The sequence below is a fragment of the Eptatretus burgeri genome, chromosome 3 (assembly GCF_056783735.1).
Source record: "Eptatretus burgeri isolate ZD-2024b chromosome 3, Ebu_testis_v1, whole genome shotgun sequence".
Lineage (NCBI taxonomy): Eukaryota > Metazoa > Chordata > Myxini > Myxiniformes > Myxinidae > Eptatretus > Eptatretus burgeri.
In genome coordinates, this window is record NC_140963.1 from 10819895 (window position 1) to 10839952 (window position 20058).

The 20058-nt window shown below is 41.4% G+C and overlaps 2 protein-coding genes across 2 annotated transcripts in view; both read right to left on the reverse strand.

The window, feature by feature from the left end:
• The window catches only part of LOC147029389 (uncharacterized), a 68087-nt gene extending 67070 nt beyond the window's left edge, over positions 1-1017 (reverse strand). The window contains exon 1 of the mRNA XM_085872421.1: positions 842-1017. The gene's annotated coding sequence lies outside the window, so the exon portion shown is untranslated. The remainder of the gene's footprint in view (positions 1-841) is intronic.
• A 12486-nt stretch (positions 1018-13503) lies between these two features.
• LOC147029390 (uncharacterized) overlaps positions 13504-20058 on the reverse strand; it is a 54501-nt gene continuing 47946 nt past the window's right edge. Inside the window, exons 3-4 of the mRNA XM_085872424.1 lie at positions 15479-15549; positions 13504-15350 (exon numbers count right to left, since the gene is read on the reverse strand). Coding sequence (XP_085728550.1) covers positions 14562-15350; positions 15479-15549 — 860 coding nt within the window. The 3' untranslated portion in view covers positions 13504-14561. The remainder of the gene's footprint in view (positions 15351-15478; positions 15550-20058) is intronic.

Sequence of the window (20058 nt, forward strand, 5' to 3'; positions counted from 1 at the left end):
TGTAGTCTGTTACTCCGGCACTCCAAACAAATTCCACATTCCACCCACCTTCAATCAAATGTCAAAACCGACAACCGGTTCGTGAAAGACTTCAGTCTTCAGCCAATATCTTTCCCTGGACGACGCCATATGAAGGTTGGGAATAGTTAGGGGCTGTTAAAAAGTAGTAGTGTAGTAGTAGTAGTAGGTGGCAAGCTCTTTAAATCACCTTACAAAACTCAAGGTCGTCAGAACTGAGGCTTCTCTTTATATCATTATGTCATCACAAGAGACGTCATAATCTTACCGACCTACGAGTGCAAACGTATGAGGAGGAATAACATATATATATATATATATATATATATATATATATATATATATATATATACATATATATATATATACATATATATATATATATATATATATATATATATATATATATATATATATATATATATATATATATACATATATATATACATACATACATATATATATATATATATGTATGTATATATATATATATATATATATATATATATATATATATATATATATATATCACCGTCCAATTTAATAAGACCACTTGCATTTCTCAGAAGCCAGACGTGCTTTCCCTACATTGAGACACCGTGGGAACCATAACCGTCTCAGATCAAAATGCTCTTTGAATGTGAAAAACAGGGAATATGAACACATCGACACATCGGATGTGCATGAACCCATCAATGTACAGCCCATCACAATCTCATAATCATGCGGTCAACATCGCATCCCCGCCCGCGCACGTATGCGCGTACGTGAACACAGCCGGTAACAAGCCGAGTCGGCTGTTTGCGGTGATGCTGGGGCTCACCTCCACCTTTGATCCCAGGTTTCCCGCTGGCTCCCTACTGTTAGGTTCGTCTGCTGGTCGTGGTGTAGGGCAACAGCGGATGCTGATAGCAACGATGTCCGGAGCGTGGACCAGGGCCCCGCCCTGCCGGCCCTCGCATTCTGGGTGCGGCGGTGGAGCTGCACTGGGGAGCACACAGAGCAAGCTCTCACATTATCGGAAGAGATCAACGCAAGGGTTTCGTGGGTTGGTGGCACGCAGAGGCGGTTGGATTCCTGAATTATGTGACAGCAAATTGTGAGTTCTCATCGATTCACATTTGCTCAGAATAAAGAATAACGAGCGAAAAATCCGTCCTCACACATGGGTTAATTCCCAAAGAATTACTGTATTTTACTATTACTTACATCGTCCCACCAGGGAGTGGAGCCATATGATACAGATTTATAGGGAGAATTGGGGTCCTCCTCCCTCATTGAACCCTTGGGACGATAAAAATTTTTTTAACCATTAAAACCTCATCTACACTGCATCTAATGACTCACCAACAAGTGATGAAACTGATCCGGTGGCTGAGGGGGCATGTAAAATTGGGATTCTTATGCATGCACTACTTGTGAATGTCTGCAGCTGAAGACGACTCCGGGTAGGGTTTAAACAGCAAAGAACTTACCTTGTGTAGCTTTCCTTGGTTGCTTTATGCAGTTTTCTTTGGCTGAAAGAGCATGGGAGTATGTATATACTGTACACACACATATATATAAATATATATATATATGTATATATATATATATGTATATATATATATATATATATATATATATATATATATATATATATATATATATATATATATATATTGTTATGGGCCGGGGTTCGGTGGTGAGAACCACCACAAGGTGGGGAAAGCTTGCTTCGTCTCCTACCAAACTCCCCGGAATTGTAGGCCGTCGCTCGGATAACTCCGTGAGCCAGCGGGTCGTTTAATCAACCGTGGTCGCCAATATTTCAACTGCGTAGCGTAGGGTCTATTCGTCTGTCACCAATTTACCTAATTAACTACGCGATTTCGACTACCGGGGAAACCACGCCCTCGGCACGTCTTGCTCGAACAGGGCCACTCTACCGACTGCGGTAGGGTTCCAACGACCGACTACCAACTTCGGTTCGGGTGCAGCCGAGCGGAAACTGCCAAAGCCGTGCCGTTGGAATGAATGAATTGATTATCGGGAATAAAACCCCGCTTAAACTCAGATCCGAACCATGCTGGACCAATTCAAGAAAGGACGGAAACGAACTGGGAACATTTCTAACAAGTTTTATTTGCAGAAAATGAAGACACAAAGCAAGACTTAACGCGAATATGCAAGAAGTATTTACAATGATCCAAAAACACTTTTTCAGTTCTACTTAAAGACGGGCCCACACGCAGACACACACACCAATGAAAAGAAACCCAGAGTTCTTTATTGGACCCTCGCAGCTGAGGAGAGACAAGCTGGGTGTCAGAGTTCGGTTGGGTACCTGGCCGTCGGAGGAGGGGGTACTCTGTGCTGCGGCACCTGACAATGGTCACTGGTTTGGTCTCCAGTCGCACGTGTGGGACTCGAGGTTCATGGCGGAGCTTGGGTGGTGAGTATCCGGGGTCCACGTAGGGGGTTCAGCGTCGCTCTTTCCTTCCTTGTAGAGGGCCAGCAGAGACACGTTCGCCACCTCGACGACCTTCGTAACAGCAAAAACCCCTTTTGTGACAGCAAACACCCTCCAAAACTCTCCAAAATGACCCACCAAAAACTCTCCAAGACCCCAAAAAGACCCCTGCCTCAGAGAGTGCACGGGAATTTATGGACCTCCCTCATCGGGGAGGGGCCTTGGTGAACACACCTCACTGTCCGCCTTTGATCGGACAGGGTCCCACGGAATACCTTTCCGGGGCGGGGCCTTGGTCCCTGCTGGTAAACCCCAGTCACTCTTCCACGTGGGTTCATGAAAGGTTCCTTGGGTTTGGGAGGTGTAAGAGCAGTACATGGAGTGAGAAATGAAGTTCTTGACGTACAGTGGAAGTCCACCGCCAGGACAGGGTTCAGGTTGATCAAATCGGAGGAGACAGCTTGGGAGACACTTAGGAATCAGGGGCATCATATGGGAGGAAGGATTCTGTCAAACAGATGATGTCCAGTTTATTGGCAGCAGCCTGGATTGAGAGATCTGTCAGGTTAGATTGGAGACCTTGGATGTTTGAGGTCCACACAGTTTTGGATGGGTTGGGTGGGGGGAGGAGCTGCTGATAGGATGTTGGGATGTGGAAAGGAGCAAGGAGAGAGTGTGGGTGGGAAGCTGGGAGTGTGTGGGGGAGGGGTTGAACCAAGAGGGGGAGGAAAGTGAAGATGGTGGTGATGAAGAGAGCAGAGTTTCATGGCAGATGGTGGTGATGTTGAAACATCTACACTAAAAAAGGCAATGTGTGTGAGTGTGTGTGTCAATGTATCAGTGTGTGTGTCTCTCTCCGTCTCCCTCTCTCTCCATGATGCACCCTCCGTCCCTCCTGCAGTGAGTAGCAATGTTTGGTGAGGTGTCGCTCTCCCCACCTGCCTCCTCTCTCTCCCTCCCTCTCCCCCCCCCACCACTTTATTGACCAGTCAGCGAAGTTACTGATTGTATTTGCTTGTGAAAAATAGTTTGAATGGTATTGTATTAAAAGTGTACAAAGTATGCTTTCATGCAGCAGTTATAGTTTGGTGAATAAACAGTACACATGATAGAAACAAACGCAGTTCAATTGTTTGTTTGTTTGTTTGTTTCGGAATAAAGAAGTCCGTCGGGTATGGTGGTCCAACACATCCCTCACCTGCAACCCTTGTCACGTGCCGTACCGCAAACCTATGCGCATCCACCAAAACGATGCATGACCGGGAAGGAACGACGACAGTAGGTAGGAACCATGAAGGAAGCCACAAGCACACAAACCAAGAAATCAGAGCGAAGTAGAACTGATCAAGAGCGGGATCCAGAACCAGTGCAGTGTGCAGGATGGGGAGGATCATGGAGCTGTTGGTCGACACAGCTATTGGTCTACGATCAATGGCCCACACTGGTGGGTGAGCAAGCCCGTAAATTTCCACGTCACATGGGATCTGCTTCCATGGAGCGTGCTGGACATCCATACATGGGCACATCACGACCTTCTGCACAGTTCTACTACGGGGTGGTCCTCGGATTGCTGAAACTGCGCAGAATGGAAATTTACACATAGGCAGATTGACATCGGGGAACAATGCAGAATGTAAGGAATATAAAATAAGATAAATACCCCAGTGCACCCTCCAGACCTCAACGGCTTAAGCAAATAACTTAACACATGGATTCAGGGGTGACGAGACAGAGAATATGGGAACCTGGAAAAGGGAATGGAGAAAGAGAGGGCACAGACACAAACACACAGCAGGGGAGGACAAGAGGTTCTGAACTCATGCTTGGCACTATCTCCTTCATTATAACCCTTATTTTAACATGGACAAGGAAACAACTATTCCAATATTTTTCCCATTTTACCCCCTCGGCTAGATCCGTAACACTGCCCACTCATTATATATCTAGATATACACACATGGATGTGTTAGTGGTGGAGATGGTCTATTTCCCCGTTGGACACCCGATCCTGCAGTACTCCCCATTGTCCCTGTGCAAGACATCTGCACTGCCCTGCATATTATATCCAAATTCTTTCCACACCCACAGCCATTAAGCCATCCACTAATTGAGTGACTTGCAACATCTTACCAAGCCTAACAGTAACTACCCTTTCGACGTGCTTCACAATATCACATCCACCGGCCACCGATCTAACAGCCTCGACTGACACGTACAACTTCACATTCCATGCAGTAACAGCGTGCTCAGTTAATGGTGTTAGCAAGGAATGTGTACACCCCACCTGACAATTTCTGAAAACCAAGACAACTCCATTTATAGTTATATTCACTTCCAATTATAATTGTCATACCATTTGCAGCAAAAATGGCATGGGTAGCCATTACACCAGTTGTGCAAGCCTCACTTGCCTATGGTTGTTTGTCTGTGCTCCATTCCAGGTTCCAGAGGATAAATTGCCTACCCTTTGCAAAAGACACCGTTGGATCTCGAACATCCCATCTGACTTACGGTGCACTTTGTAATGCAACATCCTGCCTGTGCTTGGGTTCCTTGGGCCCTGAGTTCAAATCCTGCTCAGCTGTTGAATTAATATCAGGTGGGGTTAACTCGGCCTGTCATCCTTCCGAGGTTGGCAAAATGAGTGCCAGCATGCTGGTATCCTGTGTCGGAGTGGCGACCCTTCCAGGATTGTGCCCAATAGCCAAGGAGATTGCTTAAGCAGCACCAACGCTCTGCACAGAGTATGGTCCCAATATTCTCCTCCTCCTTGGGATCCTTGAGTCCTGAGTTCAAATCCTGTTCAGCTGTTGAATTACTACCAGGTGGGGTCTATCAAACACCGGTTTGAACCAATAAGTCTTGCACAATCGGGGATACCTTGGTGGATCAAAATTTGTTTGTACCTTGCTACAGTCAATAATTATGCAATCAATTTTCAGCAATTTTACAACACCAATTGAGAATATACACCCCCAATCGTGAATTCACAAACCTGGCATTGGCTTAATGCCTTGGATGGTGGGTTTGGGATCTGAGGATCCTGAGTTCAAATCCCACTCAGCTGTTGAATTAATACCAGATGGGGTTGATTCTGCCTGTCATCCTTCTGAGGTTGGCAAAATGAGTGCCAGCTTGCTGGTCTCCTGTGTGGGAGTGGTGACTTGTCCAGGATTGTGCCCAATAGCCCAGGAGGCTGCTTCGGCAGCACCAATGCTCTGCACAGTGTATGGTCCTGATGGATGGATGGAATCTTGATTTGAACTTCCTCAATGCTTAATTGTTGGCTCCAAACAAGGCTCTTTATAAGTTTCAGTTTTTCATCATCTCAACTTCTGTCTGATTACGTTCAAATAAGTGAAATTTTGACTTCTCTGTTGAAAGCACCTTTTGACCATTGCTCCATAGTCCATTTTTTGTATTGTTTGGATATTTTGCCTTTTAGTCTTCTTCTTCTTCTCGAATAGAGGTTTCTTCTTTTTTTTTTTTTACTGCAACACATCCTTTAAGTCCTGATTTAAAAAGTGACCTTCCTACTGTTGATGCATGGACAACAACACCTGATCCTTCTGCCAGTTCAGTTTAATTATCAATTCAATGCTCATCTTCTTTCCACTCCTTGAGGATATTATCTACAAGTATTACTCATCATTGTTATGAGTTGGAAAGCTTTTTATGTCTCCCAGCCTTGGATTTGGCAATTTCAAATGATGTTTCTCCATGCTTGTCGATGGTGCTTGAAAAGAGTGGAACGAACTATTTCACTCAATGTTTTCCTTCTTTGTGCAGAAACACAATTCTATGGCGATCTACTCCAGAAATGTTAGCCATTTTTGTTTTCGGCGAACAATCAGTCCTGATGGATCTGTATTCTGCAGTTCGAAAAGTGGGCTTTTAGCTTCATGGATGTGTAGAGAACACCTGATGTTAATGTTGAGGAACACCTGACAATGAGTCATTTAGATTTGATTGGTAAATGTGATGGATTAGCTACAACAACACTTCATATAAGCTACTCATGTATAGTTTACAATGAGCTGTGAAGATTCTCATCAATGTGTGTTAAAGATTGCTAAATGGCAAGCTTGGTTTCGTCTCACCCAAACTGAGCTGTATTCATAACAGTCTTCAAGCATCCATTCTGAGTCTTCGAGGTCGGTGGTTCGAACCAAGGCCCGAGTTTTACCAGACATTAAAAATGGTAAGTGCTGTCTCCTTGTTTGACGTTCAGCATTAAAAAAAGGATAGAGCATGGACAAACAACCATAATCTGGTAATAACAGTGCAGGCCTTTATGGGCCTAATGCCTCCTGCATCGAAACGAAGATCCAACGCACAGAGGGCCCGTGATTAGCTGGCCCTTTTCTGGCCCCTGATTGGCTGGCCCTTATGTTTGAACATTTGAACGTTCGATTTTAAACAGGTCATGAAAATAATAGGGCTGTTTATTGACATCCCCAAACCCACCCCATCCCCTTTCATAAGTTTTATCAAGCTGTAATACAGTGGGGGGGAGGGGCGGGGGAGGGGTATTGAGATCGTGAAATTCAAGGACTTTCACGTTCTTGTTCTGAAGCCATTCCAGTGTTGCTTTGGCTCTATGTTTGGGGTCATTGTCCTGTTACTGGAATGGAAATCTTTTCCGCAGTTTAAAGTCTTTTGCACTCTGAAGCAGGTTCTCCTCAAGGTTTTGCCGGTATTTGGCTACATTCATTGTTCCCTCAATCCTTACAAGTCTCCCAGTCGCTGCCATTGAAAAGCATCCCCATAACATGATGCTGCCACCACCATGCTTCACGTTCGGGAAGGTCATGTGCCTTTTTCTCAGCTGTAGCTTCCGTATGGCCACTCTCCCATAAAACTGAGATTTGTGAAGTGCTGCAGAGATTGTTGGCCTTCTGGCAGGTTCTCCCATCTCAGCCAAGGAACTCTGTAATTCTGTTAGAGTGGTCGTTAGGTTCTTGGTCACCTCCCTGAACAAGGTCCTTCTTGTTCAGTTTGGTCAGGCAGCCAGCTCTAGGAAGAGTCTGGGTAGTTCCATATTCTTTCCATTTCCTGATGATGGAGCTCACTGTGCTTTGGGGAACTTTCAACACTCTACAAATTGTTTTATCCCCTTCCCCAGATCTATGCCTCCTCACAATTCAATCTCGGAGTTCCACTGACAGTTCCTTGGACTTCATGGAAGAGTTTCTGCTCTGATATGCACCGTCTACTGTGGGACCTAATAGAGAAAGGTCTTTCAATCTAAATCATATCCAATCAATTTAATTGGCCACGGGTGGACTCCAATCAAGTCGTTGAGACAGCTCAAGGATAATGAAAGGAAAATGGATGCACCTGAGCTCAATTTGGAGTGTCAGAGCAAAGGGGTTGAATAATTATTGATGCAAGACATTTCAGTTTTTCACTTTTAATTGATTTGTAAAACTTTCTGAAAACATGTTTTCACTTTATCATTATTGGGTATCTTGTATAGATCAGTGACAATTTAAAATTTTTTTTAATCCATTTTAAATTCAGGCTGTAATAACAAAATGTGATAAAAGTCTAGCGGTGTGAATACTTTCTGAAGGCACTGTAACCTTCCAGATGTGAAAATGTCACAAATCATTCTATTATATATAATTTGGATTGTGTGTTTGTGTGTGTTCGACTGGCATGAACTCCTAAACTGCTGGATGGAATGAGTTGAAATGAGCTCCCCCCCAAGTTCCTGCAGGACACACATGGTCCACCAGTAACCCCATTTTGGTAAAACACCCGAAATACTGTACTCATTTGATCCTCTTTTTTTTCCACCTGTGGAACCAACTTAAACATTCTCGTCAATCTCATCCTTCTCTCCAAGTCTTGAAAACAGTTGCTCCCAACCATCTCAGATCATCCCCAATCCAAAACTCCTGTTATCCTTTCTACTCCTGTTAACCCCCACCCCAAGCCCCCCTCCCCCTCCTTCCAACTTTCAAGTTTTACCTTCCTGAGAGTTTGCTTCTGCATCCATCTTGTCCACCCCGACCCCTCATCCCATATTTTACAAGTCTCTCTCTATTTTGTTCCCTCATCCCTGCTGTTGGTGCCTCCTCCTCTCTTTCTGCTGTTACAGTGACTATAGAAAGTCTACAGTACCCCCTTTCAAAAGTTTCACCTTTTGTTGCCTTGAATTAAAATGCATTAAATCAGACTTTTCCCAACTTTACACATCATAACCCAAAACTTCCAAGTGAAAAACAAATTAGACGAATTTCAGAAAGTTTATTAAAAAAAAAAAAAAAAAAAAAAAAAAAATCTTCGTTGGATCAGTGTCCACCCCCATTATAATAGTAATTGTAAATTAGCTCAGGTGGAACCAATCACCTTCAAAATCACACACAAAGTTAATTGGCCTCCACCTGTGTTAAATTGTAGTGATTCTGATTATCTCAGAATCAGCTGTTCCTGTGTTTCCTCTGCTGGGTAATGCATTTCACAGCAAAGACAACCACGAGCACCAAGGAGCTTTCAAAAGACCTCCGTCCAAGATAAAGTTGGGGAAAAACAGATCAGGGGATGGGTTTAAAAATATTTCAAAGGTCTTGAATATCCTTTGGAGTACAGGAACACCAAGCAAAGGAGGAGACTGATCAGATGTCACCAAGAGACCAATGGCAACTTTGAAAGAGCTACATGCCGTAATGGCAAAGACTGGTCACTGTGTGCATGTGACAACAATATCCCAAGCACTCCACAAGTCTGGCCTGTACAGTAAGGTGGCAAGAAGGAAGCCATTACTCAAAAAGCTGACCTTGAGCCCTGTTTGAGGAATGCGAAAAACCACTCCGGAGATTCTGAAGCCATGTGGCAAAAAGTTTTGTGGTCTGACGAAACCAAGATGGAAGTTTTTGGCCTAAATGCAAAATGTAACGTTTGGCACAAACCCAACACAGCACATCACCCAAAGAACACCATCCCTACTGTGAAGCATGGTGGTGGCAGAATCATGTCATGGGGATGTTTCTCATCAGCAAGGATTGGGGCACTTGGCAGGATAGAAGGGAAAAATGGATGGAGCAAAATACAGAAAAAAATCCTTGAGGAAAACCTACTGTCCTTTCCAAGAAAGCTGAAATTGGGATGGAAGTTCACCTTTCAGCATAACAACCCAAAGCACACAACCAAAGCTACACTGGAGTAGGTAAGGAACAAAAAGATTAATGTCCTTGAGTGGCTCAGTCAGAGCCCCAACCTAAATCCAATCGAAAATCTGTGGCATGACTTGAAGATGGCTGTCCATCAATGCTCCCAATGCAACATGACTGAATTTGAACAGAAGAATGGGAAAATATTTCCCATTCAAGGTGTACAAAGTTGGTAGAGACCCATCCCAACAGACTCACAGCTGTAATTGCTGTTAAAAGTGCTTCCACCAAGTATTAACTCAGGCGGGTGGACACTTGTCCAAGCAAGATATTCTAGTTTTGTATTTTTAATGAATTTTCTGAAATTTGTAGAATTTGTTTTTCACTTGGAAGTCGTGGGTTATGATGTGTAAATAAAGGGGGAAAAAGCCTGATTTGATGCATTTTAATTCCACGCTACAAGGCAACAAAAGGTGAAAAATTTGAAAGGAGGTGTACACTTTCCATAGACACTGTACATGCTAATCTATTCTATGTTCTAACTGTTCTACGAGCCTTGACCGTAAATAGAAAAATAGTGAAAAGTATGCGTTGTATGGCCATACCCATTTACAATTCCAATCCTCACTTTTCACATCTGTAAACAATTATTCAACAAAATGTTTTGTTTGACTGCAAAAAGATTTTGGTGGAAGCCATGCGTCAATGACCGAAAACAGTGAAATAATCAAAGCACCACGCATCCATAACCAAAATATAGTTATTTTTTGTATGCAATGTCAAGGCTCGTATGAGAGCTAAAAGAGCTACAAGAACATAGAAAAAATTATTTGCTTTTTCCCATCTAAGAATTGCAATTTTTTTTTTAAGCGTGATAAACAATGCAACAAAAAATGGGGCTTGGGCCCACACTTTTGTTAGTAAACACCTATTTGTGTGAACTCAAGGCATTTTTCAAATGAATATAAAATTTCCTGACTTAAATGTCGGAGGAGTTCAGCGTGAACATTGGTTTGAGGCAAGGAAGCTCTCAGCTCACTCCTGTTTATCATGGTGATGGAGCTGGTAAGCAGGAAGGTAAAAATGAAAGGTATTCTGGGGGGTGGGAGGATGTTTTATGTGGATGATCTGGCTGTTGTGGTGGTAAATAAGCAGGAGATACAGCGAGAGATGCAGGAAGTACATCTGGGAAGCATGTGCTGAATAAGAGTATGGAGAAACAAAGTGAAATTAATATAAGGTTAGAGGGGAAGAGGTGAGACAGCGAGATCAGTTTGGTATTGGAAGGGGGAGACAGTGATCTGGGATGGTAGGTCGGAGGAGGAATCAGATGGGTACAAATGCGTGGGTGAGGGTGGAGGGATTCTGGTGTCTTGTGTGACGTCGGCCTTCACTTGCGGTCTGGAGATGGGCACCGACAGAAAGACAACAAAGGTTGCAGATCTGCGAGACCAACTGGGTCAGGAGGATTGTGGGAGTAAAGAGGGTGGATAGGAGGATGGATGAACCGAGAGAGGAGATGAGTGTGCAGATGAGATTGGTAAAAAGCTGGCTGAACACTTGGTGTGAATGGAGGAAGAGCACAAAGGTAGGTAGGTAGGAGAGAGAGAGACAGAGAGACAGAGAGACAGAGAGACAGAGAGACAGAGAGACAGAGAGACAGAGAGACAGAGAGACAGAGAGACAGAGAGACAGAGAGACAGAGAGACAGAGAGAAGACCGTGCTCTAGAAAGGAAGAATGTGTGAGGAGGGATATCGATAAGATGGGTATGGTTGGAGAGTGAAGAGAGTTGTTTAAGGAAAGAGGGAACTGAAGGATTATCTATCATGGTCAAGGCAGGGCAGAGGAATGGTCCGAGTGAACCTCACCCCTTATAAAGGGAAGAGAAGGACCCAATAGTTCTACTAAATGATTCAACTCAAAGGTGTGTAAAAAATAAATACATTGACATCACCAATCATAAATAACGATATTTTCACCTCTTTTTCCCATGGCGGCCTGGTTGAGAAAATTAATTATCCGACTAACTCTGGCTGAGGGTGTTAAATGTGGAAAAATTGTGTGGCAATATCATTGTGTCAGAGTGGCGACCCGTCCAGGATTGTGCCCAAAAGCCAAGAAGACTGTGAAGGCAGCACCAACACTCTGCATAGAGTCTGGTCCCAATGGATGGATGGAAATAATGCAAAACGAGAGAGCTCATAGAACACCTTACCCCACACAGTTTTGAGAATGACATGGGAAGGGGTCTTTTCAACTCTTGTTTTGCTTTTTTTTTTTTTTTTGAGTACAATATATTTCCTACGAGCCGCAATTTTATCTGCATCTCGATATTCCCCAAAGCTGAGAGCGAGCGGAAAATTTGAGTTGGTGAGATGGCATAAAATGGTGTGGCGCGGGCGGGCAATTGTGCAAGGTATTGAGAGACCGTTAGCCTCATCTCCTCTCCTTTTTCTTTTCATTAACTCCTCTTCATCGGGGTGTGTGTGTGTGTGTGTGTGTGTGTGTGTCCTGATGCCTGTCCTCACTTAAGTTAAGATTGTACAAGAATATCAGGATAACTTTGCTCTGTGTCTGCTGTTGTAAGTTGCTTGTAATATTGCCGCACTTTTCACATTTATTCCTATCTCTGCTCACACACACAACAATAAAAGCTATATTCACTGTGCCACATACCTTTCCTCACCTGCCTGTAATAAATCCCTTTGTAGAAATGTTTCCAGCTCGTTCTTGTCTTTTCTGTCATTGATCCAGCATGGTCCGTATCCCAACCTAGCTGGGACTTTATTCCTAACGATCCGTTCCTTTTAACTGGTATGTCCTTGGCAGTCTCGCTCGGCTGCATCTGATAAGGTGATCTGGTTCGGACAAGGCGTACCGAGGGCGTGTCCCCCAGTAATTAGGTCAAGTGATTAATTAGGTAACCCGATTAACCCTTAGACGGAGGACCCTAGGTCACATGGTTGAGTTATTGTCGTTCACGGAATTATCCGTGTGCGATGGCCTGCAATTCCGGGGAGTCTGGTAGGAACCCGAGATAGCCCCCCCCCACCCGGTGGTCTTCTCATCCGACCCCTGGCCCACAACAATATGCATACCAATTAAAATAAGATAACGATTTTAAAGGTTGGACAAAAAAAACAAACATCTTTTTCGGGAGTTTTCTGCCGTTTCTTTTACACCACTTTATTTAACATGTTACATTAGTTATTCATGCTTGTTGTATGTATGCTTTATGACGGCCCTAAAAACGTTTCACTGACAAACAGTTTAAAAAAATAATACTCATAATAAATAAATAAGTACCTTATTCCTCTGTGCATGTGTGATCAGGACGACATTCCATACAATTTGCCAAATTCAGAGCCAAAGTACTGCAAAACTGCAGGTTTGTGTTCCGATTCATGTTTTGCAATGTTCAAAATATAACATCCAATTTAAATTAAGTAGTACCTCGATCATAGGCTGATGTCTCTGGAGACAGACAGAACCAATTGCTTAACCCCAATTTTCACTTCGTGCGAGCAGGGGAACAAGCATATGATGGCAACACCACAAAAGTGCAAGTTATTCACTCCAGGGGTAAAAGCCTGTACTACTCAGCTCTGAGCACATGATGATTTCCAGGTGAAAGACATTATTTGCATGCAGGTTTGATAGAAAATCAAAGCGAATCACCGAGATTTCACACAGATAAAGAGCCCCAGCGTGTGGCTGCCAAACTACATTTAATCCTGGAATTAATATCAACCGATCTTTAACAAGAAAACATTTAATTTTGTCACGTTACACCTCACCCTTTTACACAGGCTGCCGAGAACGAGTGTCTACGGCAACACCTGAATGGAGCGACTCATCACGTGGATTGCAAGAACAGCACAGACAGTCAAAAAGAAAAACAATTCAGCGAGCAGAACTTCAAAAGATGTTTATGAGGGTAATGTGGAGTTGTGCAGTCGGGTGAGAGCATACAGGCATGAACTGTTATGGAAATGGAATGATAAGAACATTTTGAAATAATGTAAGTGCAAAAATAGCAAACTCAGGTAACATATACAATTGTTTAAATGTATTTTTTATTTTTATTTTTCAAGAAAACTGGAAGCATGTTTGCTTTAGCATTGTTATTCTGCCCCCCTTCTCGCCTGTAATATGTGGCCATGTTCGCTGGACTCCTGTAGGCCATGAGCAAATTTAGTCACCAGCTTACAATGTTGGGTTCCCAATGGTCTGGGCAGTGGACCACCATAGTTGAGAGTCAACCAAATAAAAGGTGTGTGTTCACTTAACTCAAATGAAAACCTATATGAGTTTCCCGAGTAACTCTTCTGTGAGATCACATCACCTCCATTTACATCAAACTGTTCTCTCAATGATTAAGTTTCACAGTTTGTACAAGACATATGCAGCAATATTAATGTGCAAGATTTGAGGAAAAACAAACAAACAAAATCATTTGGGATACATTTTTCAGGAACAGTAGAAAATTACTTGGGGGAGGGGGGGTGGACCCGTTGCAGCATAATGTAATCAGTAAATTACATCAATGAATGATGGGACATTAGTATATATATATATATATATATATATATATATATATATATATATATATATATATATATATATATATATATATATATATATATATATATATATATATTAAAACAATGAGAAATTAAAATTATGTTAAGTCAATACTGTATCCTAATAATTTGAATCACATTTGCTTCCAATCTTTCATGAACCGGAGATGCCACTATCAAATTAAATATTATTACATATGTATAAAAATGGTTGGGGCCATCTGTAGTGTAGCGAAATGTCAAGAAGCCACAACAGCATTGGCCAAACACCAACACTGAAGGGTAAAGAGAATACCACAATTTCACGTATGGATCAATTAAAGCCATATTCGAGGCACAATACCTCAAATGGAGTGAAGCGGCGAGGCCTTCAAATCACCAAATTTGATTAAATGTTCGTTTCTTGAACAGACTCTTGCTCTTCCACAACTCCTATCCCTTCGTCGTGCTGTTTCACATGCTTCGAACTTCCAAGGCTTTCCACCTTGATCTTCTTTCCAGATTTCTTGGCTTTTAAAGTAAGGAACCGTGTCCTCCACAGGGAAATGGATGCCTCCTTGCGTTTTATGGTTTGCGCGTAAATCATGGGTTCACCGGCAACCATTACAAGAGAACGTAATTCTTTGTTTTTAGCTTTCAGTTGCTCACATTTTGCCTTCAGTTCCAAATTATCTTCCAGAAGCAAAGCATGTTCTTGTTTTTTCCGTTCGAGTTCTAAAAAAAAATCTTTGTTCACGTTCACTGTGACTTCATTCATGAAACTGTTGGACAAACAGGAAGACGTCACTTCAGCTGAAGACGACGATGGGCCTTTGCCTTGCACGTGTTTTCTCTTAGACCTCGCTGATGGTGGATTGTACTTCTTCGTCAGAAAATCTGACATCTTAATTTTGTCACAATTCTTAATCATTGCGAGCTTCTTGTCTTTAATTGCCAGGCAGCTGCTATAGAATGCCGAATTAGAAACGTCGGAAATTGATGGTATGCATAACGATAACGCTTTTTTCATTTCCTTCCAAGTGAACGGTTTTGCAGCTTTCATGAAATTGAATAAATCTAGCATGAATCCGTTCGTCACCAAAGATTCATCCATACGAGATAGATATTCCAACAATGTTGAAGGGGGGATAACCACTGTACCGAGCTTGATCCCCTGCTCTGACAGATATATTTGGGCCTGTAACGAAACGAACACAACATCATGAAATGTACTCATCGCTGAAATGCATGACGTAAGTCATATTAACAAAATTAAAAAATATAAACAAAAAGGTTTAGCTGCTATCGTTTAGCCTGCATCCTTACCTCATCGTGTACTTGTGCAGTTGGAAAAAGGTTGGACTCAGAATCTAACTCCTCCTTGATTTGAATGGTATCTAAAACATGGAAATATGTCGGGAAGAGAAAAATGTAGAGTAATTTTACACGAAGGATCAAGCATATAAACTTAAAAGACACTGCATGGCAAATGTTCCCGACCTTGTGAATTTTTTTTTTTAAAGTTCGGTTTCATGTTAAAAACATAACAAATAAATAATTTAAGTTTGAAAAAAAAATAATAATAATAATAATAATTGCAAAATGAAATAATTAGAAATCAATTCAATGCAAAAATTTCTTCTTCAAAAAGTGGGACACCACGGACACGAACGCGACTCTCCGGGATCCGTAGCGTTTAACCTTTATGTGCCCTTAACACTTATACAGTATGTACAGATCTGAGGCAGGGCTACATTCTCTTGAACATGTAGGGAGTGTAGCTCATGTCCGTAACCACAATATGTTGATGGTCAGCATATTGTATGTGTACAAAACTTCTCACCTGCAACATACGAGGTCAGTCTAAAAAAAATAACGGGACTGAGCCTGCTGTGTGCTCCACTTAAACAACTTGAATGAATGGGTTGTGTCACAGTCTTTCGCAACATTCCAGCAATATATACAGTATATATGATTGGTGATGGTTGACTGCGCTCATTGTGTGATTTTTTACAGGTCGCGCTTTACACGTTGTCTAGTCTGAGTCGTCACGCTATGAGTCATGAGCAGAGAGCCAATCTGAAGTTTCTTGCCAAGCTTTGCAAAACACCTTCCTAATCCTTCGCAATGCTGCAGCAAGTCTACGGGGAAGAAAAGATGTCACGTACACATGCATTTGAATGGAACAAGAGGTTCAAAGAGAGACGGGAGGAGGTTGAAGCCGATCCACGGTCTGGAACACCTTCAACAAGCAGAACAGCGGAAAACATCGAGCATGTGAAGCAGATGATGCGCGCAGATCGTCGACTCACGGTGCGGATGATTGCTGAGGAACTTTCCATCAATAAGGACACTGTCTGGAGCATCATCACTGAAAATCTCAAAATGCGCAAAGTATGCGCAAAGATGGTCCCCAAGCTGTTGTCGAAAGAACAGAAACAGCAAAGAGCCACTGTCTGTCAAGACATTATCGAGCGCCTCGAGGACGATCCAGACCTGCTCGGGAGAGTCATTACTGGCGCCGAATCGTGGATATTCGATTACGATCCCGAGACCAAACGGCAGAGTCTTCAGTGGAAAAGTCCGGCATCACCAAGACCAAAGAAAGCAAGAATGTCGAAGTCAAATGTCAAGGTGATGCTCATCGCGTTTTCTGACATCAAGGGCATCGTCCACTTCGAGTTTCTACCACAGGGTCAAACACTGAATCAATACGTGTACAAGGAGATCCTCCGGTGCCTCATGAGATCAGTCCGGGACAAGAGGAGGGATCTGTGGGAGAACAACGCCTGGGTGCTCCACCATGACAATGCCCCTGCTCACAGTGTCCTGAGCAGCCGACAGTTTCTGACCGAGAGGAACGTGCCAACTCTGGAGCAACCCCCGTATTCACCAGACTTGGCCCCTTGTGATTTTTTCCTATTCACCAAGCTCAAGGGGGTGATCAAGGGGACCCGATTTCCTGATGTGGAGGCCATCAAAAGGGCTGTGATAACGGAGCTCCGGAGCATTCCAGAAGAAGCCTTCTGGGGGTGCATCGAAGCGTGGAAGAAGAGGATGGACAAGTGCGTGAGACTGGATGGAAACTATTTTGAAGGGGACAAGCTGTGACTTCAATATATTTTTTGGAAAAAAATTTCTGTGAAGTCAGTCCCTTTACTTTTTAGACATACCTCATCATAGAGTTGACGATAATACACATATTCAGCATTACTGTTAAAATTGATGCCTTAGAGCTTCGGTTCACACATAAAGGATGACCTCCTGCTGTCCTCGATGAAAGGCGATGGTTTTATACAACAAGACGTAATTATTGAGGGATGCTAACTGCCATGGGAAGCTGGTTTTGGATCTTGACCCTTCGTCGGAGCAAACAAAAGGCTCTTGTCAAAAGTAGCCTTCACCAGCAAGACTGGTTGTTCACTATACATTATTCCGTCCTCATTTTAATGAGATATTAATGAAACAGCACAAAAATGGGAATACAGTGCAACCTCGATCAGGAAATCCAAATAACGAAAACACGGAAATTCAGGAAATAAATAAATAAATGAATAAGTCACCGCCTCTCACCCATGATTGATTATTCAGATAATCATCCATCATTCGGAATTGCAGCTGCAGTTCCATTTGCAGTCTGCTCCATCATGCGGCACTACAGTTGGTGGTAGAATTGGTGCTGGAAGCAAACCGGTTTCAGAACTGCAACTCACCGGGTTTGACACTTCAGAAATCGAACCAATCCGAGCCGGCCTAGGATTTGTGGCTTACCCAACTCTGAAGAATCACTTGTTAAATGAGTTGTTCTCCTACAAGTCAAACATTTTTGCCAAATACCTAAAGTTTCTTGATTGAGAAATTGCTCTCAAAAATGTGAGTATTTCAGACACAAAGTGCTTCAGTGAAATATTCTCATCAATGAACTAAACAGAGACAGAAATACGTAGCAGTAGAGGATAAATGGGGTTTCTGAGGCAGCCATTCAAATGAATGGGAAAAAGGGGAAAAAAAAACTTTCCGACTCAAGCCCAAAAATAGGAGACTGATTTTCTCCCCCTCCCATACAAGCAAATGTAAAATTTAGACTTGCTGATTAAAGCACTTCTTCCCTTTCATATTTTCATTCCACTCAAAGAGCGAACCAATGAATATTTGTCCATGTTCGACTTTGGGGAATAACTTTATTTTCCTTTTACATTCATCACCATCGAGCATATTAACAAAGATTAATTTGGAACTTGGTTCTTGGTTTAAATGTCTTTGTTGAGCAGAAATGAAATGACAAACTTCTCTCAATGCTCTTATTTGACCACCTCCTGAGCCAGATATTATTTTGAGATTGTAGTAAATTGTTTTTCCATTGTTCAATTGATAACCTTCAAAGTTTTAAGTCCATTCAAGGATATTTTTTTTTCTTTACATCCTCCAACTTATTTGTGATTAAATTTATCCGCTTATTTGTTTTATCTACTTTTACCCCGGTTATTTCTTCAATTAGACATATTTGATATTTCTCACATTCTTTATGTTTTCCATTTAAATACCAAGGCTGATTACATCTCCACTCTTTGGTTTGGTTATTGCTTGGTTCTATCATTTATAAATCAGTAAAAAGACAGCGGTAGCCTGTTAAAATTCCCAACCCAATATCTTAACACTTGTAGTTGTAACCGTAAGGGAGACTATTGATTCCATTTTCTAAAATATATCTTTTATCATCAAAAGCTCCTAATGCTTTCTTATTTATCTCTTCTGTATATAATTGATGTTTATAACTTCTTATTGTATTCATTTTTCTGAACTATTCCTTCTTTGAGGTTAAACAGTTGTAATAATGTTTAAAGTTTATTGTTTCCTTGATTATATTTTTCTTCATTCCCTTTAGTTTCTTATCACACCTTTCAATGTTATTATTATCAACATACGTAAAAGCATAAGACTTTGATCTCAATCCTATAAATTCACTCATGACCTTCTCACTCAATTCATCTTTAAACTTACCAATAACCTTTTTATTCTTTGATGAAAACCACACCACCTGACTTATAATTACTTGTATTATATATATATATATATATATATATATATATATATATATATATATATATATATATATATATATATATATATATATATATATATATCAATCAATATTATCAATCATATCTCATATACATCACTTGTCTTAATTTCTTATATAAAACTATATGTATCCATATATAACAATGACAAATTATCCTTATACTTTGATTTTGAATGATTATAGTAATAGTCATACATTAACGACTTTGACAAGTCAAGAATTGATGTTTGTATATAAATAGGTTTATCCATTTCAATAGTCTCTTTTTTTCAAATGAATAGCACAAAAGTTCTCTGAAAACACCTCCGCTCGTTCAAAACTTGGTCTATTAATTAACTTTGAAGCCTGTTTCCAAGATGTAGCAAATCGTATGTTTTGTCGATTCCTTACATTTTCCATAGTCTTTCCAAATACAGCATTATTAATGAATTTATAAAAGTCCTTCTCAAAATCTGTTTTTGCTTCTGTTCTCTTTTATGTATTAAAATCAATATACTTCTTTAATCAATGACTTTAAATTTCAAAATTCGATGAATTTTCCTCACTCTCAACCCAGCAGATAAATATTGTCTCAAGTTCCTTTGATGCAAAACATAAAAAACTTTCTTTATCATTTAATGTAGTAAGTAATTTTTCTGGAGATTTACCTTTTATATTGAATGACTGTTGGTAATCACTTAACCATTCTTTTCTTGGACTTTCTTTATCAGGGGCATAAGGGAGGTCTTTATGTTTGTGATAAAGTTCTTCTGGATATTTTAAATCAACCTCAAAATAATATCCAACTTCAGCTTCATCCAATTATTTTTGAGAGGAGACAACA